The sequence below is a fragment of the Neltuma alba genome, unplaced genomic scaffold (genome assembly GCF_004799145.2).
Source record: "Neltuma alba isolate B1F8T4 unplaced genomic scaffold, ASM479914v2 tig00013398_pilon, whole genome shotgun sequence".
Taxonomy (NCBI): domain Eukaryota; kingdom Viridiplantae; phylum Streptophyta; class Magnoliopsida; order Fabales; family Fabaceae; genus Neltuma; species Neltuma alba.
Genome location: NW_021637656.1, coordinates 155,093 through 165,531, shown reverse-complemented (window position 1 = coordinate 165,531; position 10,439 = coordinate 155,093). Strand labels below are relative to the sequence as shown.

At 33.8% G+C, this 10,439-nt stretch overlaps 1 protein-coding gene across 2 annotated transcripts; it reads left to right on the top strand.

Annotated features, from left to right (window-relative positions):
- The first annotated feature begins 4,660 nt into the window (after nucleotides 1-4,660).
- LOC114737032 (probable inorganic phosphate transporter 1-5) lies at nucleotides 4,661-8,416 on the top strand. 2 transcript variants are annotated; one of them, XM_028924928.1, is made up of 3 exons: nucleotides 4,661-4,722; nucleotides 6,382-6,931; nucleotides 7,057-8,416. In XM_028924928.1, the coding sequence occupies exons 2-3, from the start codon at nucleotides 6,415-6,417 to the stop codon at nucleotides 8,145-8,147; spliced, it is 1,608 nt and encodes a 535-aa protein (XP_028780761.1). In that variant the 5' UTR covers nucleotides 4,661-4,722; nucleotides 6,382-6,414; the 3' UTR covers nucleotides 8,148-8,416. The 2 variants fall into 2 exon arrangements, with proteins under 2 accessions (XP_028780761.1, XP_028780760.1); XM_028924927.1 differs by lacking the exon at nucleotides 4,661-4,722 and having other exon boundaries at nucleotides 6,298-6,931.
- Nucleotides 8,417-10,439: the final 2,023 nt, after the last annotated feature.

The window sequence follows — 10,439 nt, the reverse complement described above, 5'->3', positions numbered from 1 at the left end:
GGATTATTATAAGAACTCTTTGGGCATTAATTTTTCCAAATTTATTATTCAAACAATTCAACATCACATACGATATAAAAGTCAGAATGCGGGTAAAATTACAATCCGCAACCAACGGGGTTAGGTTTAACTCTCATGACGTGACGAGCTAAGGTTGAATTTTCACTGAGAGAGGCATTACATTTAGTGCCGGCAGTATATATCTCGAATATGATTGACTTTAATAGAAAGATATATATACTTTAGCCAAAAAAAAAAATACAACATGCAAATTATTAAGTCCCACTCAGAGATAATATTCTTGGAATAAAGTAAAAGGTTAGAACTTTGTAAATGTATAAAAGTTATTTACGTTAGTCTTAGTCACTGTATAGTTACATACTTACATCCATGGGAGAAAAAAGCGCATTATTCTGTTATCCTATTATTAGATATTGCCGCACATATTCTTGTATTTCTTCGTCATCCTTCATCTAAGAACGGAAAAAACTCATACATCTATCATACTTACAGAAAATGAAACTTGTAATAATTTTTTACTTAAACCAAAATTCAAGAGATGTTTGGTGTCAGTTTAGCCAAACAATTCTGACTGGTACTTATATTATTTCAGTTAACCGTGCTGCACTTGCTTAGCTATTACTATCTCGGTTCTAAATATAAGAACTAGTTGATTAATTTGAATAGATTAAGAAGAAAAAAAGTTAAATTAGTTATTTATAATAAGTAGGTGTTATCTTTCCTAAAATATCCTTTCCAATCAAGTTTATTGGTTAAGACTACTATTATTAGAAGGACCATCTTGAAAAAAATAGATAAATATGAGAAACAAAGTAGATTGAGGTTTTATATTTAGAACAAAAATCAAACGAGGTCTTATATTAAAGATCAGAGGTAGTATTATATTATTCTCTATAATTCTGATATGGCAAGACATGAAGATCTTTTTAAGAATTTTATCTTATTAATTCATCATAAATTTGCCTATTTGAAGGCTCCTCACCATGTAAAAAAGTGCATATCAATTCATTCTTTCATTTTTTCCCCTCTTTATTTTTACAATTTCTATTTATCAATATATAAATCAATGGTATTGAACTACTATTGATATGAATTAGCATATAAAGAAATTTGATATGATAACTTTAATTCAAAAAATTAATAATTTAATTTGTTTTCTCCGATTTAAATGTATATTCTTAATGATGTTTGTTTTTAAATCACAATTCTTCTAGCTGTGATTCTACACGAAAGCATGTCACAATTATTTTCCAAACATAACATGACATAACTCGTTTGCGTGAATAATAATAAACAGTAATTAAATATAAATGTGTACTATTCATTGAATAGTACCTTGATTAGGGTTATGGCAAGCATGAACGAAATATATTATTTAAAATTGTGGCATTATAAAATTATTATATGGTGTGAACGCAACGTGAAGAAGGGGGTGCCCTCAAGTGAAAGGGCTACACGTACCCCAAAATTAAAGTCCAATTATTCCTTCCAACCCATAAGCTCTTCCTACATCAAACAAAATTCTTGAAAATATAATCCATGCACGCCCTCCTAAATTTAACTTATAATAAAAAATTAATTAAAAAATCCGTCATTCTGAAATTTATTACTCAAATATACCTAACATTTGTTGAAGGATCCATAATGCAACTAATTTTCAGCGAGTGTAAGTTTTTCTCAACTTTGTATACAAGCTATCTTTAATTATGTACAAAACAAAAAGCATTATTTATATATATAGGTTGAAAATATATGATACATAACCGAAAGAAATTTGCACAATAAGTTGCACCTGTTCAAGAATGAGTTTTTAAGTACTAATGTTTTAAGCAATACTACAAACATGATCTTATAATTAGGACAGGAGATAGTATTTAATCTGTAAACAAATCTTAACGTGTTGGTTGTTTTTTTTAATACACCTTCTAAAAGACACGTGTTTAGCCTTGTATTCTTCGTAGGTAGAGGTAGAAACTAGTTTTGGTAATCTTTGCAGTGATCCACGCTCTAAACTTATCATAATCATCCAGATCTGATTTGTATGGTTTAGATTTAATTTTTTTATTCTGATTTTTTAAAATAATTATTTTAACGAGTGTAAAATTTAAAATAAAGATAATCTCTTAAATATCATTCTGTTGAAAATAATTTTTATTTGAAAATAAGAATAAAAAAATAAATTTAAACCATTCAAATCAAATTTGAATGGTTTAGATATAATGAGTTTATAATTCTCATCACTCCAATGAGTAACAAAACTCGCTTGGATAAAAGTGTATCAAGCACCCCAATTTTATTTCTTAGGTAGATTTAGTATCTTGATCTTTTTGTAATGTATCCAGCACTCTGATATTATTTTTTAGTGTATTCAAAATCATAATCTTATTTTTAGTGTATCCAGCATCCTAAAAATCAGGGTGTGACTGAAAAAGTAATATCAGGGTGCTAGACATATAAAAAAATAAGAGTAGGATATTGGATGCACCATATAAAAGATCAGGGTGCTTGATATATACCTAGGGAATAAGATTATGGTGCTCTTTTTTTTTTTAATTATATCTGATTATCTGGTTAATATGGCCATATCATTTTTTTTTTCTCTTTCATGTCCCGCAATTGAACCTCCGAACTCAACCCTTCGTTCCTCGGTAAAATTTCTTTTGAATAAAATAAACCTAGGCGTAAATCTAGCAGTCTTTTTTGCCTGTGATCTCTCTCACATCGCGCTAGGGTCAAACGGAATCTAATTAATAATTATACAATCAAGGTGAATTAAAGCAATAATATATATAATTGCTTTAAATGGGTTTACCGTTTGGTATAAAGGAAATGGAAAGAAGGGGAGAAGAGGAAAAATTTTAATGAACCCGTTTTCAAAATGGAAGAAATACGGTTAAATTTTTTTGATTAATTTTAATTACTCTTTTGTTTTATATTTTCTCTTTGTCAAAATTTTATAACCCCACTTGTTCAATTTTTTAAACAAACTCATTAAGATTTTTTCTCCCCTTCTTTTCTCTCTATTTCCATCATGCCAAACAGACTCTACATGAGATTGAGAAATTTAGAATATCCTAATTAAGATAATATATATAAATATGTGTGTGTGTATATGAGATGTTGCGAGAGGGGCCACTAAAAAATGAGTAAAATAACACTCAACACTTTGATATTATTTTTCAGATGCAGTCATTATCTTGATGTTATTTGTGGCGCATCAAGCACCAGAATTTTTTTTTTTTATATCTAGTATCATAATCTTGTTCACAGTACATTTAGTATCTAACCTATAAATAAATTTTTTTTTTTTTTTGGTCAAAGAACCTATAAATAAAATTAAAATACTGAATATAACTAAAAACATAACATTAGGATATTGGTTGGGCATACGGGGAGGGGGGGGGGGAAAGAGTTTCGAATGCATTAGGATGATCGATATTACTTTACCCGGCTTTAGTTTCGAACCTAATGAAATGGTTTTTTGACTGTGTCTCTGAGAATTAAGCTACTGATCATTGGTGATCTGTTCTATGTCAGTGACGATGCCCCATAAAGTTCGTGAGGGCATTGATTACCAAAACTTTAGGTAGGTGATTCTTATTAACTCTCTAATATCATACTAGCTATTAGGGTTCCTTTAGAGGGTAGGGCTTTGGTAATAAACATTGGATTCTTTTCTAATTCTGCACGTGTTGGGATTGTAGAAACCTATGGATGGTGTGAGACAAAACCACGAATTTTAGGAATTTGTTGTGCGTGTGTGGAGACAAAATTATATCAATTTTTGATAGGGAGCTAGTGAAGACAAAAACATGAATCATTTAATTAATCTTTTATTTTTTTCCCGCTAAAACACATGTATCTTTCTATTGAAGATAATCCTATTCAAGACACTGTCGGGTACTAAATATGGACACCTCTTTTAATAGGAATTCCAACTTTAATTCCTCACAAATTAATTCGTCACTTTGTGAGGAACTAGTTCTTTTCACTAGACCCAATCTCTATTGGTATTAATCTTTTAACTTAAAAAGAAGTGTTATATGCGCGAGGGATGCAGATAGGCTCGGGACCAGAGTTTTGAAGGTTAATGACGAGCTGTAAAAGAACAAATTAAGCTAAAAAGATTAAATTGATCCAAGAACTGAATATAAAAAATAACATACAAGGCTAAGTATTTAAGTGATGATCTTTTTCTTAATTCTATTGAAATAAAATTTGATTCTTTATCTTATGTATGTAACAGGATTCATTTTATGCATCTACTTAAATTAATTGGTTGACTTGCGACTCTATGTGCATGAACCAAATTATGATTTGTAGATGGACGGAGTTATATATGCGTTGAAACAATTAGGAAAAAGAGTGATGATGAAATGATAACACATTTAGGGAGATTAATTTGGCATGTGAACACGATTGAGAGAACAACTGGCTTATAGGAATCAAACCGTTGGGCGTTTATTGACTTGCGATTAACAATAATAAAATGATTTCAACATGGGAGGAATAATCTGGGCATATGCTCTTCTTCTTCTCTCTCTCTCTCTCTCTCTGTATATATATATATATATCCATATCATATTCAAATCTCCCCCTGCATCCCTATCCCTACCATAACATAACCCGCCGGCAACGGGCTACCTCACTTCTCTCTCTCTGTCTCATCTCTCAAAGCTTCCTCTCCTTTGGACGAACCAGGTAACTCTCTCTCTCTCTCTCTCTCTCAATGTGCTCTTCTTCTACATACAGCACTTGGTTCTGGGCATTGACATGTAGCTTAGCTGGGTATGAAGGCTTCCCTGCAAATTAATTAGAAGATTGGGTACCCATTTGAAATATCTTATGAATAGCTTTTCAATCGTGATTTACAGAATACGAGATAAGTATGTGAGAAGAGTTTTATCTCGACTTACCTGAAATATGCTTATATATATTTTTAATCAGCATTCCAAATGAGCCTTGAGAGTTCAACCCTATTTGTAATTTTAAGTTGTTAGTACCTGTCTCTTTTAAGTTGAAAAACAAATAGAAAAGAATCCAATTTGCTGTGAAGTAGCTAGCTAGCTGACCAACGATAGTAACTATATGTGGGGCAAAAGAGGGAATAGGATATGAGTGGTACAAGATGTGTAAGAGTTTTTTTGGTTTTTTTTTTTTTTGGGGTGGGGGTAATCTAGATGGTGATGAGGCAGTGAAAACAATAGCTCACCAACAGTTAACCAAATTATTATTATTCCTCATGTTCTAAATATAAAACTTTTTTTGGTATAATTTATACTATAAAAATAGTCTTATATTTAGAATCGGAACAGTATTATTTTTCTCGATTCGCTAGTTGATAATGTTGACTTCTTCTTTCTGTTTCATTTTCCCCGCTCTCATCACTACCCGTTCTTGCTTTTCTTTGTTTCCTACCTTCTCGGCGACTTCATTTTCCACACTCTTGCTTCACATTCAATCATTCGAATAAACAAGAGTGATACTCTCTGATCTTATTCATAAAGGAGCTTTTTTTTATACAGTTTAAAAATTTTTAAATTACATTAAATTTTTTTATTAAAATAGAATAATTTTTAGCTTTATTTTTATTTAATATATATCTTAAAAAAATAATTATTTACACTATAGTAAATAAAGAATAAAATAATACATTATTGCTAAAAATTTAATGAAGTGATTTATAAAGACCATAAAAAAATTATTCCTCTATCTTATAGATAGGATCATAGGAGTATTAGTTTTTTTTTTATATTCCTTAATTCTTAAATATAAAACCCTTTTATATTTAAGAAAGGAAGAATCCCATCTTTATTCAGATAACTCCTTTGAAGACAAAATGGTCAATTTACAGAAATATAAAATTATGGTATATAGCCGAACCAACGACGTACAAACGCAAGGAAAAGTTAGACACAGGAGTATAGGACCATCATATGTTGCTGTTTATGTCAAAGTCTTCCCTTCAATAATGTGAAAAACAAGCCCGCCGTGAACAAGTTGGCTTCACACTAACAACAACATCAATGGCATCTTCTTTCTTCTATCCTAACAAGAGAAATAAAACAAAAGAGAGGGAGAAATTTTTTTAATAAGTTCAATTTAAAAAAATTAAAATAGTAGGGCTGTAAAATTCTAATAAAAAATATAAATAAAATAATAATAAAACTTAACTAAAAACTTTCAACTCTATTTTTTTTAAGTAGGGTTAGTTAAAAAATTTTTTTCCCTCCTCTCTGTTTCCTCCATTTTCCTCTACCAAAAGGGATTCGTTTGTGAAATTGCAGTAGCCATAAGTATACATTTGTCCCTTTTCACAGAGATCTTTAATTGACGCGCAACCCTTCGTTACCGTGTCAGGATTGTTGAGGATTCAATAGCAGTCTCGTGGTCATGGCGAGGGAACAGGCGAGTGTGCTGAACGCGCTCGATGTGGCCAAGACGCAATGGTACCACTTCACCGCCATCGTCATCGCCGGCATGGGTTTCTTCACCGACGCTTACGATCTCTTCAGCATCGCCAACGTCACCAAGTTGTTGGGACGTATCTACTACACCCATCCAGGCTCCGACAAGACCGGCAGTTTGCCGCCGAGAGTGTCGATGGCCGTTAACGGCGTGGCTCTCTGTGGAACGTTGGCTGGTCAGGTTTTCTTTGGGTGGCTCGGCGACAAGTTGGGGAGGAAGAAGGTGTACGGGATGACCCTCGCTCTTATGGTTATTGCCTCGCTGGCTTCTGGTCTGTCTTTTGGTGACACCCCAAAAGGCGTCATCTCCACTCTCTGTTTCTTCCGATTCTGGCTTGGCTTCGGAATCGGTGGCGACTACCCTCTCTCCGCCACCATCATGTCGGAATACGCCAACAAGAAGACTCGTGGAGCGTTTATTGCCGCCGTCTTCGCTATGCAAGGTTGGTTTTCCTATGACCACGTACTGAATTACTCGCCTTCATTTGCTTTAAACAATTAAACAGATACTCATGTAGCATGTTTCAAAGCGTTTTCGAAAATGCTATTTACGATTACGATTCTTCAGGGTTCGGAATTTTGGTTGGAGGAATTGTTGCTCTGATCGTCTCCACGGCGTTCGATCACGCGTACAAGGCTCCGCCGTACAATGTGAACGCAGCCGCTTCTCTTCCAAAGCAAGCCGACTACGTTTGGCGCATAATTCTGATGTTCGGAGCTGTGCCGGCGGCCATGACGTTCTACTCGCGAGCGAAGATGCCGGAAACGGCCAGGTACACCGCTCTTGTGGCCAGGAACGCAAAACAAGCAGCAGCCGATATGTCGAAGGTCCTCCAAGTCGAACTCCAAGCCGACGAGCCGACAAAATCAACCGAAAGAGGCAGCAACAACAGCTTCGGTTTGTTTAGCAAGGCATTCGCTCGCAGACATGGCCTCCACTTGCTCGGAACATGTGCCACCTGGTTCCTACTTGATATTGCTTTCTACAGTTCGAATCTTTTCCAGAAAGATATTTATACGGCAGTGGGATGGATTCCTCCGGCGGCTGAAATGAACGCTATCCATGAAGTCTACAGGGTGGCAAGAGCACAAGTACTGATTGCGCTGTGCGGCACCGTGCCGGGATACTGGTTCACGGTGGCCTTCATAGACATATTGGGACGATTCTTCATCCAGCTGATGGGTTTCTTCTTCATGACCGTCTTCATGTTGGCGCTCGCAATTCCCTACGATCACTGGACCAAGAAGGAGAACAGGGTTGGGTTCCTTGTGATGTACGCACTGACCTTCTTCTTCGCCAACTTCGGTCCTAACGCCACCACTTTCATCGTGCCAGCCGAGATCTTCCCGGCGAGGCTGCGGTCCACTTGCCACGGGTTGTCAGCGGCTGCCGGAAAGGCCGGAGCGATCGTCGGCGCGTTCGGGTTCTTGTATGCAGCACAGAGTAAAGATCCAAAGAAGACTGATGCAGGGTACCCACCTGGGATTGGGATGAAGAATGCTCTGATCATGCTTGCCGTCATTAACTTTGTGGGGATGTTGTTCACGTTCTTGGTTCCCGAGGCTAAGGGAAAATCTCTGGAAGAGATGAGCAGAGAGAACGAGGAAGAAGAAGATGATGCAGCAACCACGGCTTCAAGAACTATTAATCCAGTCTGATCATATGTGAATTCAATTAGCGATATGAAATGTTTTCTCTATCAAGGTAAGTGAAGAAAGTGAAGGTGTGTGCGCCTGCAAGTATATAAGCTTGGATGATATCACAGGATCGAAATTAGTGGCAAAAGTATAAGAGAAATTCAGTTTTTTTGGGGTATACTTTGGTTATATATGTGATTCCAAGTAGAATCAAATTTCAAATTAAAGATTATTGTAAGAAAACGTATTACTTTGTTTAATCTTGATTTTCTAATAGAGGGAGGTTTGTTTATATATTCTTGAGCTTCTAGGCCAAAGGCAAAGGCCAATATAACATGCGAGTGCTTTTTTGGGTGATATATTTACATTTACGTGTTTTGATTGCATTGACTGAATGGTAAATTTGAAATTATTCTTCCCATTATAAATATAAGACTTATTTTATAATATTCAAAGCATTAATTTCATAAGAGGAATTATTGAAAAATTGTATAAAAGGAATATGATGACTTTAGGGATATGACAATATCGATGGGTCATATGACTTGCCAGCTGGTTCGGGAAATCTAATATTTGACCATAACTGAAATCTTTTTAATGTGAAAATAGAGAAATAAATAAATAAATTCAATCTTCAATATTTTTTGATAGAAAGGCAAAATAATATACTCCTCCGATCATTAATATATGACCTAATTATTGAGTTAGTTTTGATTTTAAATATAAGACATATTTCTCATATTTATTAATTTTTTCTAAATTATCTCTATGGATACTTCTTCAATCATAATCAAGTAGAAGAAGGAAGGATGATATTAAAAAAGATGATTATGACGTTTAAAAAAAAAGTCATATTTCTTATAATTAATCAACTTACCTAACTTCATTAATTTAATTAAATTAGTTAAATAGATCTTATATTAAAGACTGGAGGAGTACTAAATAATAATAGAGGTTTTACAGTACTACAAATGAAATTGGAAAAATAAAAAGGAAGACACATCAGAAGAAAAAGAAGAAGCATGAATAACCCTAACAACTATGGAAAAAAAGTGGCAAAGCAACTTTGAGATACCTCTATCTAGAATAATAACTTTAGAAGATGCGACTTTAGATGAGAAATATATTGAGGGCAGGGCAGTCTAACTGCTAATAACTTGTAACTCAAATTTTCAGCACTAATGGTATGATGTCAGTAGAATCAAACTCGTGAGATCTTTTATAAAGTAGCTTTCACGCTAGCTGCCAGATTACAATGTCGACTGGGAGACTGTAGGGGTGATGGCAAAATTACAAAAAGGGTTTGAAGATAAGAATAGTGAGTATTCACGTGGTGCTTTCATTGTGCCATGAACTTGAAATTAAAATAAATTTAATACTCCTTCGATTCTCAATATAAAACCTATTTAATTAATTTGATTAGATTAAGGAAGTTTGGTAAGTTAGTTACTTATAAGAAATTTGACATGTTTTTCCTAAAACACCATAATTATCTTCTTTAATATCGTCCCTCATTCTTTTACTTGATTGTGGTTGAGGGAGTATCCATAGGGATAATTAAAAAGAAATGATAAATATGAGAAGTAAGTCTTATATTTAGGATCAAAATTAACTTAACAATTAGGTCTTATATTAAGAACTAGGGGAATATATTCATATAGGGGCCTAAAAAAACCATTAACCGGCATTACACAGGATCCACCAATTTAATTATACCTTGATCGCGGCACGTTCACATGATTACACCAGGAAAAAAACTTAGGTCAAGTTCATTCTCTAATCATATATGGTTATGTCTCATTTGGATGATCCTGATTTAATTTTCTTTTTATTTTTACTTGTTCAAAATAGTTATTCTAATATGTATAAAATCTAAAATAAAGATAATCTCTTAACTATCATTCTTTCAAAAAATAGATCTTTTTATTTAAAATTAATTATTTAAATTTAAATCATTCAAATCAAATATAGACAGTCCAAATCTAATAAGTTTAAAATAGTCATCAAGATAATAAGTACCAAAACTGATTTTTGTCTAGTCTTGTTTGTGATCGCTTGCCCATGACTTCTGGCTCACACTATTTTTTTTCCCCGTCATCTCGCGTATTCAGCCAAATTTCTGATGCGACTAACTAGGGAGGCGTGTAGAAAATTGAACGCATCTTTTCCCATTGTTGTTTTCTGTTTAATTCTTTGATCCAGTTATGTGATTTCATTACTAATATATATTGCACACTAGTAAAAGGGAAAAAAAGAAAATTTACAGTGGGACTTTTACCGGTGGCATTTTCGCAAAAAAAAAAAAAAATATCC

Coding starts and splice junctions, on each gene's coding strand:
- LOC114737032 (XM_028924928.1), top strand. CDS start 6,415: ATGGCGAGGGAACAGGCGAGTGTGCTGAACGCGCTCGATGTGGCCAAG. Junction 6,932..7,056: donor CGCCGTCTTCGCTATGCAAG/GTTGGTTTTCCT, acceptor ACGATTCTTCAG/GGTTCGGAATTTTGGTTGGA.